General features: G+C 40.4%; 3 protein-coding genes across 14 annotated transcripts; 2 read left to right on the top strand and 1 right to left on the bottom strand.

Annotated features, from left to right (window-relative positions):
* Window positions 1-1,909: 1,909 nt before the first annotated feature.
* si:ch211-102c2.8 (trichohyalin) lies at window positions 1,910-12,243 on the top strand. 7 transcript variants are annotated; one of them, XR_006822420.1, is made up of 30 exons: window positions 1,910-2,052; window positions 2,550-2,625; window positions 2,730-2,836; window positions 3,429-3,483; window positions 3,567-3,659; window positions 3,960-4,523; window positions 5,276-5,359; window positions 5,465-5,560; window positions 5,831-5,938; window positions 6,028-6,109; window positions 6,238-6,379; window positions 6,515-6,607; window positions 6,696-6,808; window positions 6,950-7,076; window positions 7,171-7,290; window positions 7,807-7,917; window positions 8,073-8,303; window positions 8,407-8,469; window positions 8,536-8,658; window positions 8,885-8,986; window positions 9,060-9,257; window positions 9,342-9,473; window positions 9,568-9,800; window positions 9,887-10,013; window positions 10,110-10,193; window positions 10,287-10,498; window positions 10,664-10,690; window positions 10,876-10,951; window positions 11,125-11,269; window positions 11,765-12,243. XR_006822420.1 is itself a non-coding variant. In XM_046034436.1 (30 exons), exons 2-30 carry the CDS (start codon window positions 2,559-2,561, stop codon window positions 11,804-11,806), a joined length of 3,810 nt encoding a protein of 1,269 aa, XP_045890392.1. In that variant the 5' UTR covers window positions 1,910-2,052; window positions 2,550-2,558; the 3' UTR covers window positions 11,807-12,243. The 7 variants fall into 7 exon arrangements, 5 of the variants coding, with proteins under 5 accessions (XP_045890392.1, XP_045890396.1, XP_045890395.1 ...); XM_046034436.1 differs by having other exon boundaries at window positions 11,072-11,269; XM_046034439.1 differs by having other exon boundaries at window positions 1,911-2,052; window positions 8,563-8,658; window positions 11,072-11,269.
* An 809-nt stretch (window positions 12,244-13,052) lies between these two features.
* ccdc117 (coiled-coil domain containing 117) lies at window positions 13,053-17,098 on the bottom strand. Of its 4 annotated transcripts, none has more exons than XM_046034447.1 (6): window positions 16,979-17,098; window positions 15,956-16,162; window positions 15,795-15,845; window positions 15,422-15,691; window positions 14,153-14,299; window positions 13,053-14,037 (listed from the first exon to the last, which is right to left on the bottom strand). In XM_046034447.1, the coding sequence occupies exons 2-6, from the start codon at window positions 16,048-16,050 to the stop codon at window positions 13,800-13,802; spliced, it is 801 nt and encodes a 266-aa protein (XP_045890403.1). In that variant the 5' UTR covers window positions 16,051-16,162; window positions 16,979-17,098; the 3' UTR covers window positions 13,053-13,799. The 4 variants fall into 4 exon arrangements, with proteins under 4 accessions (XP_045890403.1, XP_045890401.1, XP_045890404.1 ...); XM_046034445.1 differs by lacking the exon at window positions 16,979-17,098 and adding an exon at window positions 16,592-16,939; XM_046034448.1 differs by lacking the exon at window positions 16,979-17,098 and having other exon boundaries at window positions 15,795-15,842; window positions 15,956-16,941.
* tcn2 (transcobalamin II) lies at window positions 16,137-20,933 on the top strand. Of its 3 annotated transcripts, none has more exons than XM_046034442.1 (10): window positions 16,137-16,205; window positions 17,463-17,533; window positions 17,967-18,156; window positions 18,297-18,466; window positions 18,991-19,143; window positions 19,509-19,681; window positions 19,775-19,949; window positions 20,046-20,226; window positions 20,297-20,415; window positions 20,537-20,933. In XM_046034442.1, the coding sequence occupies exons 2-10, from the start codon at window positions 17,476-17,478 to the stop codon at window positions 20,596-20,598; spliced, it is 1,281 nt and encodes a 426-aa protein (XP_045890398.1). In that variant the 5' UTR covers window positions 16,137-16,205; window positions 17,463-17,475; the 3' UTR covers window positions 20,599-20,933. The 3 variants fall into 3 exon arrangements, with proteins under 3 accessions (XP_045890398.1, XP_045890397.1, XP_045890399.1); XM_046034441.1 differs by lacking the exon at window positions 16,137-16,205 and adding an exon at window positions 17,107-17,185; XM_046034443.1 differs by lacking the exon at window positions 16,137-16,205 and adding an exon at window positions 17,111-17,185 and having other exon boundaries at window positions 17,979-18,156.
* Window positions 20,934-20,969: the final 36 nt, after the last annotated feature.

The following is a 20,969-nucleotide window of genomic DNA, read 5'->3' as shown; positions in this document are numbered from 1 at the left end:
TTGCCTACTGGAGTGGCCCCATGTGAAGGCTGGTACAGTATCGGACAGCTGTAGCAATAACGGGGTGAGGCGTAGATTTGTAGATTTGTTCATGGCTGTTGTTGCTTTAAAGAGAACAGTTTTTGACCTCATGCAGAAAGGGAAATAAACAACCAAAGTGTATGTGGAGAGCGTACTGTAGACAAAAAAAACACCCCTCTTCATCTGCCCTCCCTAGGGTTTTAATGTGGGGTTCCTTTCTCTCATTTCATCTCACCCAACACTTAATTCACTACAGTGTGATTTTTAGCTTTAATTTCTCAGCCTTTATTTTTCAGATTTCTACCTTCTCACAGGTGCCATTATTCTTATGTTGGTGTTTTCGTACTGTTTGTATGCATAATGAACTTGATTTGTGTGCATGTGTGGCACACGTTTCCCTCTCATTCGATGCTCCTCGGTTTTGAGGCATAAGTAAACTAATGAAGATGGGGAGATTTGTCTTGCCTTGTTTAAACTGAACCCTGCTTCTCCTTCGACTGTGACTTACGGATTTGTGGTGAGATGGCGATGATGTTAATAATCTGTACGGTGATGAAAGTTATGAAACACATCACAACAGCGGCCTGGTACAGGAGGTCAAAGGTGATTGACCTGCCTTGACTACTATTACTGCCTAAATACACGTAGGTGTATTCAGGTGTAACTGTAGATTCAACTGAGGTTTTGCTTCTTCTTTTTTTAGATTGTGTATTTTCTTCCTTAATTTATACTCGTATAACATTGTCTTTAAACAACAAAGACACAATATTGAAAAAAAGAAGATAATAAAGTTGTTATTGTTGACACTGGATATCTGTCTGCTTTATATTCTCTCTCCACAACAGCTGGAACACGGGATGGGTTTAAATCACATACCTGAGATTGTTTGCCAGTTTTAGCACAAAAAATGACCAACCTTATGGAAAAGACTGAAAACCCTAAACAGTTTTTGTAAGAAAAGGCCAATAACTACCTTATAACTATACTGTACGTCATTATTATATCTACCATGTTTGATGTCTAACAGGGAATTATGATACCACTGAGCTGAATGGCAGAGCAAGACCCAAGAGACACTTGTGAACTGAATAAAAAGACTGATAATGTAATTATCACTGACCGAAGATAAATCTGTAATAACAGCCAAACAAGAGTTTAATAGACACAAACTACAACATACTTATAAATAGACATGAACAACAAGAAATTGAAATGTGTTATAATTAATACAAATGAATTTCATTAATTTTAATTTAAATGAAATATTAAATCAAACAATAAATGGAACATTCAAATGTTTGATTTAGTCAAATCAACAAACTTGACAATAACGTAAAACAAAAACATCACCAACAATATAAATAATAACAATAAAAGGAATTAGGTAACATTTCACTAGAACTTTTAAATCTAATCCTGTGTGTGGGGGTGTGTGTGTGTGTGTGTGTGTGTGTGTGTGTGTGTGTGTGTGTGTGCGTGCGTGCGCGCGCGCAACCCCTTTCTAAGCTTAGTAGGAAGCAACAAATACAGGACATTTTAAAAGCCCTGAGTTTGTTGTAGAGGTTGTTAAGGGCACAAATGTGTCAAGGACATTTTAATGTGGTCCAGTCAATATTTTCTAAAGAGGGACTCATCTTGCCTTGCCAACTCTTTTCTGGGCTTTCAACTCAAAATTCTTTATCGGAATGAATATTTAGGTTCAACAATGTTGCCAAAGCAGAAAATCACATATAAACAATAAAAATATATTTAAATAACTTTAAATAAATAATGAACAATAAAATTAAATTTAAAAAAAGACAGAGACAAAACAAACAAACAAAAAACAAAATGTATCTTACATTGGAAATATGTATATTTTAAGCAGTGGTCCTGTCCAGTGCGGGTCGCGAGCTGTTTGACAGTTTCCAGGGCAACCAACTGACGCTCCTGTCAATCAAGACTAACGAGTGCAGCGGCTGTTCACTTTCTGCACTGAGGAGTCAACTTCAGCATCGATTTAAACTCTCCGCGTTTGTTCCCTGAAAGCAAGTAAGTCCTGGATGTCTGAGGCAGTAACAATGGTGGTGATTTATGAATTTCAAACGTGATATTGTTTTGTCTTCATGTAACCTAGCTACATGTAAAGTCAACGTTAAATTAAATCATTAGGGAGTTTCAGACTTATATCTACTATAGGTTTAATAATGTGAAAATTCTTCTGAGTAGCCTGGCCTAAGAAAATCGTCTTTAATAAACATATGAGCGGGAAACCTTGCATTACAGTGTTAAAGCAGACTGACTTATAATGCTCCTGTAGGCCTACGTAATGTTCATTTTGGTGAGTGGGAGAAACAGGAAGGCAGGAGATTTATAGTCTTCTTAGTGAAAGTCGTTTTGGCTTGCTAACAAGCTAAATTGTCTTGGTTTCCTGGACAACAGAGCAACATAAACCCCCCACTCCTCATGACTGCCCAGTCAGCCTTGTAAATACTGGGGATGTTGTGGCTCTGTGGTCTTACTGAGTGTCTGCAAATTTCTGTCTTTAGTAATAGGACATGGCTGACAGAGGCCATGGAGGAGCAGAGAGAGATGCAGAGGACACAGATGAGCTTCTTTGCACAGGTCTGGTTTTGCACAGGTTTTATTGGCAGTACATCTATGTCATGTATATCTCACTCTCTTGCACCCACTTACACTCTTGTTCACCCTTTTTTCTGCCCTCACAGATCTGGATGACAATAGCAGTGGGTTTGGACCAGATACTCCGCCTCTCAAACTGGACCACTGTGACCTTCTCTTAGATGCTATTGATGCTCAGCTTGGTCAGCTGCAGGTCTGTGGTTTTTATTCTGTCTGTCTGTCTGTGTCTGTCTGTCAGTATATTTACTCAACTACTGCACTTGAGTACAATTTTGAGATACTACTATTTACATTTTATGCCACTTTCTACTTCTACTCCACTACATTTATTTGATAACTTATGTTGCTGTGCAGATTTCGATTATTAATACAAAACATAAATTAAATAATAAAGTCTGATGTATTATTAAGGGTTAAGATACTCTGCAGTGTACAAAGAAATCAACATTAGTTCCACATTCACCAGCTGCAACATTAAAGTGATGTATACATTATGCACCATTAATATAATCCAATAAAATTATATATTTGATTCTGAAATGGGCCATTCTGCATAATTAGTACTTTTACTTTTGATACTTCAATTATATTTTGATGCTAATACTTTTACTTTAGTAAGGACTTGTATCAGAGTATTTCTTCACTGTGGCATTGCTACTTTTACTTAAGTAAAAGATCCGACTAGTTCTTCCTCCAGTGCTGTCCGTCTGCTTTTCTGCATGTATGTATGTGCAATCTGCAAAAATCGTTATTTTTTAAGCAGTAAATGTGATTAATGTATGCAGGTCCAGCCCCAGAAACGTGAAGCAATTACCAGAGAGGTGGATAGCAGCGAAGCAGGTAAGTCGCAACACAGAGCTTTTACCAAATACCGAGATTTGTTTTTCATAATCTGCTTTTCATTTTGTTTTGTTTTTTTCTAGCTCCTCTTGGGTGGAGTCAGTCTCTGAGCAAAGACACAGGGCTTGGAAGTACAACACAAACAAATGACACTCCGATGATTGAGCAAACAACAGGTACTATTTCAATATCAACATCATTGCAGGAACAACTGTTAAAGAAATTATAAGCACTAGTTGTCACCAGGTTTTTTGTCAACATTATGTATACTTGAGTTTATACAGGTGAAAACTAAAAGTGAAACGAGTAAGATGTGTACATGCTCCATTTACCCTCTTAATATTAGAGTAAGCCCAATGTCTTGATTGGCTAACATTTGTTTATGTGAAAGTGTTTCCTCTTTAGTTCAATAGGACATCAGATCAAGCTTCTTCTTTACACAAAAGCACCCCATCTCTCCTCTCCTATTTCTCCAGAGAGGAGCACAGGCTGCCAGGAAAGTCCTGCCTCTCATGAGGGAACTAGGCAGAAGTCAGACAGAAAAACAAGAGACAAAGAGGAAATAGAGTCTCACAGGGAGCAAGTCATGTGGAGGCTCGAGAGACTGCTTGGAGACACCTGTAATGAGGGAAGGATGGCTGGAGAAACCCACCCTCCTTCAGACAGCATCTGCACTGAGGACTTTGCCAAACGCTTCAGAGATGAGATGGTGGATTTGGCATTGCCGAAGAGTAATATGCAGCAACTAGACAAAGAAAAAGAGGCTGAGAGGTTAGAGATATCTGACTGTGACGCTTGTCAGAATGAACAAAAGGGACAAAATGTTTTTAATGTAAACACAAGAGGTGCAGCAACAACTGGGAAAAACAGTAAAGACATAGACGCTGCTCGCTATTCCCCGTCAAACAAGCCATGTCAAAGAAAGAAACTGGAGAAATGTCTTTTTGACAGCTACGGAGTAAACACATCACATGTTAGTGAGAAAGCAGGAACTGGAGAGAGATACAACATACCACAGCGGCTTGGCGATGATGGCAGCAGTGAGTACTCTTTTACAGACTCTTGGGAGACAAAGAGCTGTCAAACATGCAAAGACTTTTCATTATTATTCTTAGGTTCAACATGTGAGGATTAAGAGAAAAGCTATCCATCTGCCTGTCCATGTGTGTGCCCAGCGCTTTGCTTCAGAGCAGGTTATCTCCACAGCTACTTGACAGGTTGCCATTTAATTTGTTATGGGTATTCATGCTCCCCTGAGGATTATTCCAAATGATTTTAAAGACCTTTCTTCTAGAACCAAAGTCATGTCAAATTTTCCTCTCAATCAACACTCCATTCCATCCAACAGCGTATCTTGAAAATTAACAGCTTGATTTCCATGTATTTTGCTGTGGATATTTATAGTGCCCAGAATATTAAATCTAACACCTAAAACAATACTTGAAATTATTGCCTAGAAATTTTCTGAGGCCGTTAATTACCCCCAGAGAACGAAACCGTTTGGACGTGAGCTTTTGCAGTACCATTAGGCGAAAAACACACATACGGTACATAACCTAATAAATGACATTTGCGGAGCACATTTACGCTCGTAAGGGGATGAACCTTTTTTAATTTGAAGGGGCATCCAAAGGAAAAATAGTATAATAATAATAATAAAAAAGTATTGTATATTGTTTGTACCAGCACTTCTGTATTTTGAGTTGTACATACTTTACATTGCACACTAGCATACCTCTAGTCTTCCTTTTTGGGTCCTGTTCTTCTTTGTTTTGTCTCTCTTGTCTTTTAGTCTCTCACAGAACAGAGCCCATATCTGAACATGAAGCCCAGCGGCAGAACGACAGCCATCTTCCCAAGGCCAGGTGCTTGGCAGGTACCTCACACAGATTACGCCGCAACTGCAAGCACAGTCTAGCTAAGATTCTTGGAAATGAATTCACTACAAACAGTGATTGTAGGCTGCTTGTCTCTTTTACAGGAGTGCCTGTGTGGAGTTTTGACACCGTGTCCATTGACAGTGACCTTGACTCAGTCTGCACCGAACAAGTTAGGCAGCATATTCACAAGCGGCCAGGTAAGAGACTGTGGAAAAGGTGGAGGGAAGCAGGTCTGATTATGAAATGATAAGACATGTTTATACACAAAACATCCCAATTTGAAATACAGTCACTAACAAAACGTTTGACAGCACAAAGTGAAAAAAATTTAAGAGACAATGAATGATGAAAATCAAGAAATGCTTGGAAATAAACTCTTTAAATGTAAAAAATAATAGTTAACAGGAGTATAAAAAATATGTATAAAATTACTGTTAACATCATTTGTGTGACCCCCTGCCTCCTAGCATGGCGCTCGCTCCTTCAGTCTGTCACAGGCATGGATGACTACTGTACCAACCAGAGTGACTATGACACACCCACACAGGAAGAAAGTGAACCTCGATCTACATCAGGTAAAGCAAGATCTGACTGTGTAGTCCACAGTAATAAAACAACTGAATCTTTTAAAGGTCACTGAATTTGCCTTGCTTTGTTTGCAAAGGCCAGAGGTCCTCTCATGGAAATGTACAGAACAGAAGTCCTTCTGCCCGTAAAGCACAGCGTAATAAGAGAGAAACTTACAGGTAAACCAAATGGAAGAACATCTAAAAACTAAACATTTTGGTCTTCTCTTCGGTGTTGTGTACACTTTTAAAATGCTTATTTTGCATACATTTCTGACTTACACACTGTGCATGTTTGTGTTTCACAGACTTGTGTGTTTGGGGGACTATGACAAGGACACAGATGAGGAAATGAATCACCGGAGCAGGAAATGCAGGTCTGAGAAGACATCAGAGATGTTGCAGTGTGATTGGGTCAAGATGAAAGAGCGGCTCTCTACACTCCGACAAGTGAGAACGAGTCTCCCAGAGTATTTTAGTATCATATTTTGTATGAACTGAGATGTAATTTTATGCCAACTGTATAAATTCACCTGTGCACATGTGTATGAGACGTCGCTTAACTGGTGTGTGTGTCTGGTTTAGGAATGTGAGAAAGAGGAGGAGACGCTGCAGTTGAAGAAGATGCAGTTAAAAGATGTTGAGTTCTCCCTCGGTAAACTTCAACAGAGAAGAAAGGTAAGTTATAGCCTCTTATATACAGTAGTTTATCAGAGCACTGTAGAGAAGTCTCGCTTATACTCACAGTTTATGGTATATGTCCCAGCATGCCTTTCAGGAATTACATCGAATGACTGTAGAGACAACAAAAATGGAGAAGGAGAGGAGGACTCTGGAGTTCATTTTGAGAGACAGCAGGGCAGGGAAGGATGCTCTTAGGTATGAAACCAATCTCCTACTAATTGTATTATACAAAGCCGCATGCATCAACAAAGTAACATCACATTGCATCAACATAATCGTGTGCTGTATAAAGAATAGTTCTGTAAAATTATTATTACAACAATGAATGTGTTGTAGTTCTCAGCTGCACGAGCTGCAGAGCCAGAGAGACTCCTGTATCCTCGAGTTAAGAGACATGGAGGAAGACCTCGCTGCTCTGACTCAATATAAACAGACTCTAAAGGAGGCAGCCTTCACCGAGAGGGTAATTAATTCTCAATCAAGCAATTAGTTTTTTGGCTGTGTCTCATTCTTAATACTAGACTTTTTGTTTTGTTTCCCCACTCTTCCACAAACAGCCCAGTGTCGTCATGTCAGTGCTGGAGAGGGAGGAGATGGACAGACAGCTGGACAGCGCCAAAACAGAACTGTTTGCTGAACAGCGACGAGCAAGAGAGAAGCTAGAGTCCATGCAAGAAGTAATGTGTTAAGGACCGTTTATATCATTAATTATAACTATAATGACAATTATAAAGTTATTACAACAGTGTTCACACTACAACAGTGCAATTCTAAATAATATAAAATAATAAAACATGCAAGTTTGTTACTACAACATTATTTTAGATGATGAAATAACAATAAAACAGTTTCAGCCATTCAAATCATGGGGTAGAACGGGGTTTGTTTGCAGTGGCATTTCAATCAGAAACTTTTAACTTTTAAGGTAAATTATCTTATTTATTCAAAGATTTTTAGAAAAGAGAATATATGTAAAATATGTGTTTCCCCCAAAAGGTTATAACAAAAATTTTTAAAACCAGCAGTAACACAAGTATTACTACTTGTGAATGTATCCTTTTAATTTTTTGTTATTGTTTCGCACTTTGAGTGAAACTACAGGGAGAAGGTATTTGTTTATGTGTGAAAGGGAGATTTATTGTCTGTGTTTTAAAATATCTCTGGCTACGTGTTCATGTATGACCTTGGAACAGAAGCTGGAGCAGACTCGTGAGGAGCTCCAGACAGCCACAGAGGCAGAGAGCACACTGAGGAACAGATGTGCTTGTCTGGAGGAGAAACAGAGGCAGAAAAAGGATCAGATTGTAGTGGCACCTCACAACATCATACTCTAATTTCAAAGCCAAAAAAAATCTAATATTTATCTGTTAAGCTAATGGCACACTGTCAATGTCCACTTTTTGTTCATTCAATAATTTCTAACTATCCGCGCTATTTTTGGTGTATCTCATTCGATCAGGCAGTAGAGGTTCAGGTGGGCGAGTTGCAGGGTGAACTGGGACAATGCAAGGTCAGAGTGGGTACTCTGGAGAAGATGTTGGCTCAGAGGGAGCTGAAGCTGCTAGATTTGCAGGAGCAACGGATGGCCTTTCAAGCTGAAAGAGATGGACTGAAGGTGGAGCTACAGCACCTGAAAACCCAGCACTGCAATGCACTGAAAGAAGCCCAGGAGCAAGCCCATAGAGTGATGGTAAGTGCTGAGGCTGTCTGAGGTTTTCCAAGCCTACATATCATGATATTTTCAAATGTAACACTAAGTCCCAAGTAAGTGGGTTCCTCTTTTTTAAATTCAGAAGGCCGCATTGAAGCAGCAAAAGACAGATTTGGCACTGGCTTATGAGCAGCAAATCAAAAAGGTGACACATGGGTCTGCAAACTAAAATACTGATTCTTCAAATGACATCATCACAATTTAATTGTAGCAGTCCCTCTGGCTGTTGTGTCCTCAGGTTAATAAGCAGACTGAAGAGGAGAAGGCAGACGCTTTGAAAGAACAAGCTCTGTCTCTCACCCAACACATTGAGTCCTTACAAAGTTCCCTTCAGGTCAGTGTGATTCCCTGAGCATATTAAATCCACTGTTTTCTCAATGTAAACTATTTGGTGAACTGTTTTATCTATAGTACCTTACACGGCCATGATGAATGCATATATTGTAGTCTAACTTGTGTGTGTCATTTTCATGATTATAGCTCTTTGCACTAGATACACAGTAAGTAAAAACACTCTATAAGGTAACTTCTCAAGATATGATCCTCTCCCATTCTGGCAGCTAAAAGGAGAAGAGGCAGAGAAGCTGAGGAATTCTCTGGAGCAGCAGAAGGAGGAGGCAAAGAAGCATGAAGAGGAGCTGCGTGTAGAAGCCCTGGAAAAGGTACTCTGATAACCCTCTGCCTAATATGTGCCTAAAACGTGTCTTTTTCAACACGATTCCATGATACGCACAGTCTGCTCCCACTCAGGTGCAGAAAGCAATAGAGGAGGAGAGGAGGAAGTTGGAGGCAGAAAAAGTGGAAGCTGTGCAGGTGCATTGCGGGATACTGGAAGAGCAGAACAGAAAGACCCTGGAATGCATGAGGAGTGAGATGCAGCGAGAGAAGAGTAAAGCACTATCTCTTCAACATAAAGTGGTGGAACTGAAAACAGTAAGCAACCTGGACATTAACATCTTAAATAAATCCAAGTAAATGTGCATTCTGTCTGTGCATGATTTTCTTTTTATCTATCAGAGAGTGCAGGAGTTGGAGAGTGAACGCTGTGCGTGGCAGAGAGAGCAGGAGTCTTTGGTGGCTGCTATTTGCAAGTCACAGAAAGAGGAGCACCAGGCTGAGCTGCAGAAACTGCGGAGACAGATGGCGCAGGTGACAAGAACACTGTAGAAAGCACTCATTCACAGGCTCATAAAAGAGATGTGGTGTTGCAGAAAAGCTGACATGGTGTGGTCCGTGGTCACAGGAGAGTCAGAGAGCAGTGCTGCGGCTTGAGCAGGCTAATCAGCTGTCAGAGAAAGAGGCTGCGGGACTCCGGGTGATGATAGAAGAAAGGGAGAGCAGCCATAACCAAATCACAGCTGAAATGGAACAGCAGCTCAGACACTGGGCCCAGGAGCTGGGAACAGAGTGCCAGCATCTACTCCTCTTACTGGAGCAGAGTGGAACCAAGCCTAGTTCTGTGCAACTACCTCCCAGGTATATCTTCCTGCTCTGGCTTAAATACCTGGTTTAGAAAGAGTTTGATGATTAGCTTCCAATTTTGATGCATTTGTATTGTGCAGGCCTTCAGTAGCTGAGGCTCTTTCAAACCTGAGAACACTAACAGAGCAGTTGAAGCACCTGATTAGCCATCAACACCAGGAGCTTGATTCACAGAAACAAATCTTTGTGCAGCTGAGAAAAGACAAGGTATAGTTTACAAACTGCACTGTGCCCTTGCGTTTGCAAATACAGCACATTAGATATACACATGAATACACGTCTACAAGTTCATCTTTTTGTCAGGAACGAGAATTGAGCATCCAGAGGCAGCAGCTCAGGATGGAGAGAGACCAAGCCTTGGATTCTCTAAAGGAGCGTCTCATTCAGGTATGAAGTTGCGCACTTTGTGTCATGTTGCTGCACACGGACACAGAGAAGTAATCAAGTAGAGCGTTGATGTGTCACGCCATATTTCTGCAGGAGCACATTGAGGAGTTAAGCAATCTGAGCAGGGCTCATATGTGCGATGGAGGAGCTGAGGGGGGAGGAGTGGCAGCATCTCTTCGCAAACAGCTGAGGGCCAAAGACCTGGAGCTGAGGCAGGTTCAGAGGAGCATGGGTCAGTGGAAGGAACAGACTGCAGCTCGTCTGGCATGCAAGTTTGAGGAAGAGCTGACAGCTGAACTGGAACGGTAATGTCAACACATACATCTTGTTCCTTCTAAGTATTAATCAGTAATCTCCCATACTATATGGAAATGTAAAACACATGTACTCCTAAAAATGGCTCAGAATCCAAGATGGAAAGATGGAATGGAAATCAAAAAAATATTGCTTTAATTTTTGCTGTTCCACAGGTGCAAGACAAAGTTGTTACGGGACAGGTAACTGGTTTCTGTGTAAAATAGATGACATACTAACCAGGTTTTGTCCTAACAAGAGCACGATCTCGCCTCAACTCACATATGCGTGTTATAGCGTAGATGTAAAACCAGCTAAACATGTAAACCCAGTTATGTTAATTATTCACAACATTACAACCTTTTTGGTTTGTTTGTTTGTTTCCCAGAAAAACAGCGAAGACTCGAGAGGAGAGGAAGAGAAAGCCTGAGAGGCCTGTCGGAGAGATGACGCTTAGTGCAAAGGTAAATGTTTTACTGTTCTTGTAGGCATGAAGGCCAAGCTCTTAAAGATACATCACCTAAAGATATAACATTCATTTGTTTACTGACAAAAGACCTCACTGTCTAAATCTCCCCCATCAGGGAGCTCAGAATCCAGTTTGCTCTTCCTCCCTCTATGTTGCTGCCTCCCACAGTGCCTCAGATGTGGCTTCATTTAAGCTTCTACGTTACCTCCAGAGCAGAGTCAAGCAGCTCCGTGTAGAAAACCAGGCCAACACCTGGAGTCCATCACCTTCAAATACAGTCCCTTTAGATTTGTCAGGATCCTATCTTACAACAGTGAGTACATTGTTTTAATAGCAGGTTACTGCTGATTACTGACTTGTCCCTCTTTCAGTGTCAGAACTAGCTGCATTTACAGTGGTGATAAACAAGTGGACAGTAAACAGTCATCCTTGTAATTTATCTTAGGGCCAGGTGAACTATTTCTATTAAGGTTTTAAAGTATGTATATTAATCTAAGAAGTGAATGTAGGAAGAAACCCACATAATTCTAATTTTAAATCTTCACAGATCATCATTTGTTCATCTTGAATATGCCAAGAAACAGTCCACAGCGACTTTCTAAAGACATTCAAGTCTTATTGATATGTTTGTGTAATTAAATTAGTGTATAAAGCTTTTTTTTTAACATTTAAATATGACAACTACCACTCTGTAAGAGGCACAGCACTTTTGGATCTGATACCAAAAAACAAATTTTCGTCAGCATTTGATTTCTGTTCGTCTTTATAATATTATAATAATAGCTAATGTTGGTGTCTCCTTTTATAGATCAATCAAGGTCTAGACGTCGCTGGGATTCAGAGCCACTGATCAATCAGGACCGTCTGAAGTTAAGGACATGAAACCTTACTCTGTGTGTGCTACACACACCGGTGATATAATGTTCTCTAAATCTGACTCTCAGGCATTTCAAGGTATGTGTGTGGCCACAGAATTTACTGTAACATATGCTTAGATAGCAGATTAACAAGCAGGTCAGAGTGACAAATGACACAACCGATGATTTGGCCATAAAGTTCACATTCCTCTGTGTTACGGTAGTCAAATTTTATGACTTAAGGTTACAGTGAACAGTGAGTGATGAACTGACATTTCTGTGAAGAATAGTGTGAGTTATGTAAGAGAAACATATAGGGCTGACAGTTCTGGGGTAATCCCTTGTATAATCATAAATGTTACATGATTACAATTCAATATAAATTTGTATGTTGTAATAAAAAGGAGATTTGTGTCAAGTTCAAACTAAATTATGTAATAAGCATTTAATATGCCTTTAAACATCTTTATCACATTTGTTCTTTTTTTCTATCTTATGAAAATGTTTAATCTTAAAGGTACAATGTGTAAGAATTGAGACCACAATTTATACTCCAAAACAATAGCTGGCTGTTAGCTAGTTAGCTCAGTAAGCATGCCCGGACCGGGACTGAACCCAGTCTATGGACCAAATACGGCCTCCAAGACTGACAGGGACGACGAAGACACAGCAAGCTCAGGCGGGGACAGGAGAGGTGTCACGTGGGAGAGTACGACCAAACCAAAAAAGTGGTATTAACAAAACAGGACAGGGCCGGGGCTAGCTGTTTAGCATGCTAACTTCAGTAGAAATTTCTGCAACACGCTACATATACGTCTCTGACTTAACGTCAGAACTCTCCACATTCTGTTCATAGTATTTAATATCTTAAACTAAAATTCTGGCCATATCTTACACATTGTGCCTTTAATGTAAACAAAATATTCTGAGACTGCTGCCACATTTTTAAAAGATGGTTTCTCTTTAATCACATCAGCAGTTGCGGTCATATCGACATGCTTTTGTTCCCAAGGTGTTAGAGTTGGCTGGTGTAGTAGTTGTGTTGTCAGTTCTTCCTAAAAAGGAGAACGCACGACCAGCACCTATTTATTCAACAACTACATCTCTATTTATGTAAACAATATCGTGATCATCAGTCTTGGTTCAGAAAACCATCTTCTAGAGGGCTGACCCCAACAAGAGGACTGCTTTCACTAAATTCAAGCAAAATTTCTTTCAATAAAAACCAACTATGCCCTGCAAAATCTCAACATATAAGTTTATTTAATAACAAATAAAGAGTAACACCACTCGATGGCTGATAACAATTCTAGCAATGTACATATGAAAATACAATCAAATCATATAAAAGGTGCATTTCTACGACTTCTTTATAAATTCCTCAAAGCTCACAGATGGCGTACTTGCTAAACACTATAGGAAGATAATCTTTTTTTTACCACAACAAGTACAGCTGCAAGCAGGAAGTCGTGCTGTGAGCAAATGTGAACACGCAGAAACAATTTTTAGTGTCTCGCTATCAAGGCCCAGAAGCTGAACATAAAAACTGTACAAATTTCCGGTGCTACACACCGATATTTAACAAAGTCATATTCACAGTACATCAGCGTGTTTTTGGCCAGACTTTGTCAAATTTATGTACAAATTATCATATTTCTAAGGGCAAATGTTTATTCTGTGAAATGGGTTATAAGGCTGCTTAAAGAACTTTTCAGTCTTGAGATCATGGGAGTTTTTTGGAAATTTAAATTAATAAAACTGATTATTAAGTCAGCGTTATTGTTCCATCTTACATTATATAGTCAGAGAACCTAAACGGAGCGTCTGTAAAACAAAGAATGTGTTGCACAAACTGTCCAAAACACAAATATTCATGTGAAGTCAACATGCCTCACCAAACTTACCAACCTAAAATGGTTCCTCTATAGTCCTTTTTGTCACTACATGTCCAGTCTTTGGCATGGCTTTTCAAGTCATTAAACACTATTACATTTCCATGTCCTCCTCTCCAGAGGCCACAGGAAAGCTGTACATAGAAGAGTCTGTGTCTGCAGTGGCGCGAGAGGGGCTGAGGGGACCGTGAGGGGTGGGAGATGGACACGGTGTCGGGGGTTGTCGAGATACTGTCTGTTGTTTCCGCTGTTTCTGTAACGGTCCCTTTCGCTTCCGACAGAAGGGATCGTCAGGTGGCCGCCACAACACCAACTCCATGCAGGAGTGGCTCCTAAAAGTACGAGAGGAGAAAAATGTTCAAGGAGGAATCTCTCGCCAGCAGAACACGAGTCATGTTACTTCATTCAACATTACAACGTTCCAATAACAACACAAGGAGAACATACACAGACTGGGCTACTGTGTGGGGTAGGATGTCACTAATGCCGCGCTGTAGATCCTCCTTCAAACTGTCAGAGATCACCAGTACTGGCCGTCTCGGGGCTGGCTCTACATCCAAATCGTCATCTTCATCGTCATCCTCCAGAATTATTCTGTGATAAATCAATATCAGTGTGTTCAGTTAAAGGAATCGACGGTACATTATGTGTTGATGCCACCTTTTCATGTGACGCAACCTGCGAACCTATCGCCACCACGGACCCATTGAGGCAGAAACAGAGTATCTTGACATGTACTATACAGGGTGATTTGAAAAAATTCATTACAAGATAACTATTACAGTAAGACATATATTTACAGTAATCCCATATATATATATATATATATATATATATATATATATATATATATAATATGGGATATTGGGAATTTAATCCATCCATCCATCGTCAACCGCTTATCCTGTGTACAGGGTTACGGGGGGGGCTGGAGCCAACCCTGGACAGGTTGCCAGTCCATCACAGGGCCACACATAGACAGACAACCACACACACTCACATTCACGCCTAAGGACAATTTCGGAGACACCAATTAACCTAGCCTGCATGTCTGTGGATGGTGGGAGGATGCCGGAGCACCTGGAGAGAACCCACATGAGAACAATGAAGTATTCAAAATCATGAAAAAAGTATTTCTTTCAAACAAAATCTTACAATTAAAATGTTCACATTTTCATACATTTGAACATAATTTAGTCAGAGAGGTGGAGAGGTGACCCACAATATCTTAATATAATCATTTAGTCACAAAACAATATGGCAAGAAAATAATCTGAATATTGAATAATCTCTTTATACAGCTCCTCACAAGGGATCAGTAATAGACTGATGGCCTTTCCAAGACCTCCTCTCACCAAATGCATTTTAAAATAAACTCAAGCCTCCTGTTCTTTCTGTATCAAGTAGCGCATTAAAGGCAACTACTGTTTGTGTTTGCCACTCAGGGGAGTGACTGCAAAGGCACGTGACTGCAAAGGCACGTGTTCATTCTATAAACACAGGATATCTAAAATGTCTGGGATTGCAAGGGCAAGTATATATATACATAAATATGTATATATATTTTTTCTTTTCACCTTTGTGTGTCAACAACAGATTCCAGGATGGCTAATTATAGGTAGGATTTTTGGCCATGAAGTGTTGGTTTGAAGTCTAATCCTGACAAGCAAGCAGTCAGATAGTTGGCAGTTGGTGCACATCCCACCTAATGCATACCTGTCTTCAATCTCCTGAAGTCTCCTCTGAGCTGCCTCTATCTCCATGCAGGAGCTCTCTGTTTCGGGTCGTGAAACAGCAGAGGAGGGCTGAGCCAAAGTCAAGTTCGGAGGCGCTGGGAAGGGCTGTGGAAGTGCAGGGCTGCCTTGTTGTGCAGACAGCGGAGGGCAGTTGTTTGCTGTAGGCCAGTCATGACGAGTGCTACTGTTTGAGCTCTCTGCTTCCACTTCTGCCTCCAACATTAACCTCCTCCTTTTGGCACTGCATCCCCTGAGAAAACATTCAGATAAAGTGTTATAACACTCATATGCCACTATTCCACACATTGTCAAATGTTAAGTAAGACTGCTGCTTCTGTGTATTGCTTATTTACTCATCATCAACTCTCCTCCTGTGCTTCCTGAGGCATCGGGCCTCCCAGCTGCTGAGGGACAGAAGATACCACATGCCAGGTTAAGATGGAAAAGTATTGCTAATTTATTTCTGACCAATGTATAGAGGCAGTTTACAGCCCTAACATCAACAGCTACATACTTGTTGGAGATAGGTGCTCTCTGCGGGTTACCAGACGTACTTGGGGGTCCGAGGTCAAATTCAGGAAGGCTTGTGGGTCCTGAAAATGAATACATGGCCGGCAGGGGCCCCCCTTCACTGCTTAAGGGAGCAGAGTGATGCAAGGTGGTCCAGTCGATGAAATGATTTGAAGAGACACACGGGTGGATAACTACAAACGGATTTGATCTGGAAGATCAGTATTGATACCAGTCAGATAAGCTGATAAAAGGTATTTCCTGTAACCTACATGACGCACACACCAAGTTATAAATATGTCTAGACGAGGACAGCTGGCTGGTTTTCTAGCTAGCCACAATACCATCGTTGCATGTTCCCGTTAGTTAAGCGTTACGGGATAAAACTGGCCAAGTTCCGTGACGCAATGACAGCTTCATACCTGCACTAAATAACAACTTTGCACAAGTTAACCAGAAACATTTAGCGTTACAGACCAACATGTGCAGCTGCCCAACCCCTTGGTTATTTTGTTGTTGACGTTTTGCTGTTAGCTAGTTCGTCTCTGCCAGTTCGCAGTTTTCTGTTTTGCTTTGGAATAATGTTAGCTATCCCCATTAGCACACAGCAACGGGCTCTAAGTGCTCAAGTCTTACTAACCTACTATTATAACACCGCCTGCAAGAAGAAATAGTCCCCAAATTAACGGCCACTGAACTGCTTGAAAGAAGGCTGGGTTAAACTGACGTTAGCTAACGTTGGCTAACTATTCTGAAGTGAAGAGTCGCCTAGCTTCTAGAAAGTGCGTAACGTAAGTTACGTTAGGTGAATTGTGGGAATTGTAGTTACTGTGGACAAACAACTCATTACAAATCCTTGTTTGTGTTAAAATACTCGGTGCGGTACAGAAGCTAAATTAACTAAGTTAACTTTTTGTTGATGCGTTAACATCAGTAGCAGCTACTTAAGTATGCTAAAATGTCAGTTAACTCGACAGGAACTATGTAAAGATAGACACCTGCCTTCCGTTTCGTATGTTCGTCTTACCAAAGAGTATATGTGAATAACAAGATAATTCTGAAACTTCCTGTTGAACAACCGCTGGTGGTTTAAAGTTTAAAGCTTAAAGGGACCGTCTTCCTTTTTTCTTCGCTTTGTCATCACAAATGACGAGTCATGTGACAGTGAAATACTAGAAGCTGTTGTCTCTTCTGCGGACTCTGATTCTTCACGCAATAGTCGCTCTCTGAGGAGGTAAGACACTGCTGTTTACTGCAAAATATAAAAAGCTTTCAATCTCATTACTTAACTGCTGTGACAAAGTTATCATAACGAGCTTATAATATTTCCCGAACATCGCTGAATAGACGTTTCTGTATCTAATTCATATGTAGCCTACATTGCAGTTTTTAGATGTATTGTTTGACATTAGTGAACCTGCCTTCCTCAAATACGTGAAAACTTTAATTCTAAAAAGAGTTTTTTATTTATTTTTATATCTGTCTTTATTTCCTCTGCTTGTGTTTTGCAGCAGGTTGTCCAGAATGCTGTCTTTGGTCTTAATCACAGGCCTACTAGCTTGTGCTTCTGGCAAACCATGCGGCAAGTATATTATAAATCCAGTTATCACCAACCATTAAAAACTCAGACTGAAATCCGGAAAGAACACTGTGTACAAATACATTGACTCATTGGTCTGTACATCCACAGATTTTGCAATCACTACTTGATGGATTTGAATGTCCTTCATATTGCTCGCTCATTAATAAAAGTTGTGCATTTGCCAAATTGCAGAGAATGTTGAGGTTGAGTGATAAGGGTAAATATCAAGGAGAAACATTACCATATTTGGAACGTAGACCTAGTATTATTAAAGTCTCCACAGTCTGTATCCTCCTGTGGTGGCTGCTGATGCTGCAGTTCTGGTTTTGCAATTCTTTGAAAGTTCATGTTGGTGTCAGCAAGAGAGAGTTACTGAAATATTTCTGTGATCAAAATTTCTGAGAGACGTTTTTTCTTCTAATATTAAAATCAGATACTGAAACAGCCCACAGTGAGCTGCTCCTGTCACTCAATAAGAATCTCCTTCGCTCTCTGGAGACTCAGGAAGGACTCCCCAATCCCAGTGTCCACTTGGCATTACGGCTTTCCAATAACCACAATCTGGCCAAGGAGAGCGAACACCTGAATAGACTGAAAAATAACTTGCACAATGACATTCAAAGGTATTGCACTGCTTATAAATGCCCTCATTTTTCAGAGTTGGTTATTGTAGTGACACAATGCTAATTTAAATCTGTATGTCTGTAATTTATCATTTTCCTTGATGCTTCATATGAACCTTAGTCCCCTGTGTCTTCCACAGCTCTCTCTCTAACAGCCAATCTGTGGTTGGCCTCTTGGCGCTGTACACGCTGGCTTTGAAGTCCTCCTGCTACGACCTCAACACAATCACCTTCAGCGTCAATGAGAAGAGTGAGACGCTGCTGACGCACCTAAAGAAGCAGATGGAACAAGAAAAAGAGCATATTGCCTGTAAGTTTTACTTTGACCTTTCGGAGGCCAATGGTTGTCATAAAAATTGTTTTCCATCCTGTTTTACGTTGCAACAAAATGAGTTCAGAGTTTATTTAGTGCAGATATTTCTTCTGAAAGGAAATCCCAAGAAAATGTATGTAAAGGTGTCAAATCTTGACAAAAAGAAAATCCTGGTTGGAACACCTTAAGTTGAATTAGCTCAATAAGAATAAACCAATTTAACATTTCATAATTTATATGTGTAGCATGTTATTGGCAAACATTGTCAGGACATCTTATTGTAATAATGGCTCTTCTTTAGCTTTATAGCTGTGATGTCTCAATGCCATTTTAGAGAAGTTAGTACTTAGAGAAGTTAGTACTAATCACGAGAGCAACTATGGATGACTTCCATCCAAAGTGAGATAAAACTTGTAGTGGCAGTGACAAAAATAAGGAACCTTTTGTGATGTTTTGAACATTACTGTGAAGTCATGTTATAATGTAATTGTTTTTTTTATTTCTTGCCTCCTATTATGCAGTCAGTCACCGCCCTTTGACCAACTATTACCAGTACTCTCTGGGTGTGCTCGCTCTTTGCGTGAGCGGCATCAGGGTCAACAACCATGTCAGCAACAAGCTTATCAAGGCAGTAGAACATGAGCACTTGAAACATGGAGACTCTGAGAGCGTTGGTGAGTGACGCCTAAATGTTCTGCAGGAAATATGCAGGCAGGGATGCTTCTCAGTTCTTCTGGAGTTATAATATGACTGAGCTCTATACTGTGGACAAAGATGTAAGGCTGTAAATTTTCTATGGTGGAGTGAGATAGTATGAAAGATAAAAAAACATTGCTGTTTTGTTGCATTACATTTAGAGTATTTTTTTAGGCAGGTAAATTCCATAGTTAGCTGAGATTAATTTTACTAGCGGGTTTGCTCGAATGAAGGTTCAGGGCGGCAAAGTTCTTTTACCACTACCACAATGCAAGAGGAATCCAGTAACTCCACTTGGTCTTTTTCTGTGAAATATGCACGTTATTCTACTTTCTCTCCTTAGATACCTATGCCATGGCTGGAATGGCACTCCAGTGTGTGAAGGAAGCTGGTTCTCATGTGCAGAATGCTGCTGAGCTTGACACAGCCCTTAGCAAGATCAAGCAGAAGCTCTTGGCCTCTCGTAGGACTGACGGCCATATTGGCAATGAGTTCAGCACAGGCCTTTCAGTTCAAGTGAGGATCCTTTTTTCTTTTTGTGTCTAGTCATTTCATTCAATGAACCCTTAGAGCAAAATGTTTGTGGCTTAAACATGTGTTTTGTTCAAGGCCTTATTGGCAATGGGCGGCCAAGTTGCAGAGTGCGCTGCCTCAATGGAAGCCATGAGGAGAGACGCCAGATCCAACACATACCACAACCCCATGGCTGTATCTCAGATCCTGCCAGCTCTCCACCAGAAATCCTACCTGACAGTTAAAAGCAAGCAGTGCCTCAATGAGGATGGTACATGCAGCATTATTTCTACCCCTGTGTGTACTGTGATTTCAGGCAGTGTCTGTATTTTCACTGTTTGTTTGTCATGTGGGTGTCTTCCTACAGACACTCTGGTGCTGGAGCCGATAGATCCTGTGGTGGTTTTACCAAGCAAGACCAAAGTGACTGTGATGGTGGAAGTGGTGACGTCTAGCGGAGCAGCTGCTGTTTACTCTGTGGATGCGCCAAAAGGGAGCTCTCTGTTGGAGGCCCTTGAACTTCTAAAGGGGAAAGATGTTGGGTTCATGTGAGTTCATACAGTTTTTTAAGTCCAGTATGATTGCCTTCATTGAGTAATATTTGATGCTGTTTGGCAGGTTTGAGACAGAGTCCAGCCTATGGGGACCTTTCTTAAGTATGGTGAATGGAGAGCAGGCCAGACAGAGCGACCGCAGATACTGGCACCTCTCCTCTGATGGCACTGCACTCAGTCAGGGTGAGGACACACACGCATTACACTGTGACTCACCAATGCAGCATCTCCTTATTTCTTTGATCTGCTGCTTTAATTTCATTTTGGTAAAAAAATAAATCAAAATGCTGGTTTGCTCCCTCAGGTGTCAGTGATTTCAAGATTGAGGCAGCTCAAAAGATCACCATCAAAAACACAAGCTACTGAGTGTCAGTAGATGCAAAAGCAGTTTAATCTTGAGGTTTTTTTTCTATCCTTTGTTGTTTTAACCAGTGATTACACTTAAATTATACATTGTCACCATTTTTGATTAAATAGTCGTAGTGGTTCACAGAATGTTTGCATTTCGAGTAGGTTTGACCTTTGAATACAAGTGCACTGTAGAACTAACTGACGTTGCTGTGAATATCCTCACTTTAGTATGTAAATTGTAAAGCATTTTTTAATGGATTGTTAAATGAGTGTGAAATGTTTATACAAATGTTTTCCAAAACGTGATTGTGCTTTTTTAAACAAATAAAAAATTGTCTTTTTAAAAGAGAGTTTCTGTAGGTTTGTGTTTTTGATTTAAAAAATAA

The sequence above is a fragment of the Micropterus dolomieu genome, linkage group LG21 (assembly GCF_021292245.1).
Source record: "Micropterus dolomieu isolate WLL.071019.BEF.003 ecotype Adirondacks linkage group LG21, ASM2129224v1, whole genome shotgun sequence".
In the NCBI taxonomy this organism is placed as follows: domain Eukaryota; kingdom Metazoa; phylum Chordata; class Actinopteri; order Centrarchiformes; family Centrarchidae; genus Micropterus; species Micropterus dolomieu.
Note: the sequence above shows the minus strand (reverse complement) of the source record. Positions and strands in the feature narration are given on the sequence as shown.

Excerpts from the sequence above, each read along its gene's own strand:
- ccdc117 (XM_046034447.1), bottom strand. The coding sequence starts at position 16,050 with ATGTATTCATTTTCAGGACCCACAAGCCTTCCTGAATTTGACCTCGGA. Across the intron at positions 15,692-15,794 it reads AGGAGGAGAGTTGATGATGA|GGGATGCAGTGCCAAAAGGA; the intron begins GTAAATAAGCAA and ends ATGTTTTCTCAG. Across the intron at positions 14,038-14,152 it reads CACACAGTAGCCCAGTCTGT|GAGCCACTCCTGCATGGAGT; the intron begins GTATGTTCTCCT and ends TCGTACTTTTAG.
- tcn2 (XM_046034442.1), top strand. The coding sequence starts at position 17,476 with ATGCTGTCTTTGGTCTTAATCACAGGCCTACTAGCTTGTGCTTCTGGC. Across the intron at positions 19,682-19,774 it reads GCACAGGCCTTTCAGTTCAA|GCCTTATTGGCAATGGGCGG; the intron begins GTGAGGATCCTT and ends GTTTTGTTCAAG. Across the intron at positions 20,416-20,536 it reads TGGCACTGCACTCAGTCAGG|GTGTCAGTGATTTCAAGATT; the intron begins GTGAGGACACAC and ends TTGCTCCCTCAG.
- si:ch211-102c2.8 (XM_046034436.1), top strand. The coding sequence starts at position 2,559 with ATGGCTGACAGAGGCCATGGAGGAGCAGAGAGAGATGCAGAGGACACA. Across the intron at positions 2,837-3,428 it reads CTCAGCTTGGTCAGCTGCAG|GTCCAGCCCCAGAAACGTGA; the intron begins GTCTGTGGTTTT and ends TAATGTATGCAG. Across the intron at positions 9,801-9,886 it reads TCTGTGCAACTACCTCCCAG|GCCTTCAGTAGCTGAGGCTC; the intron begins GTATATCTTCCT and ends TGTATTGTGCAG.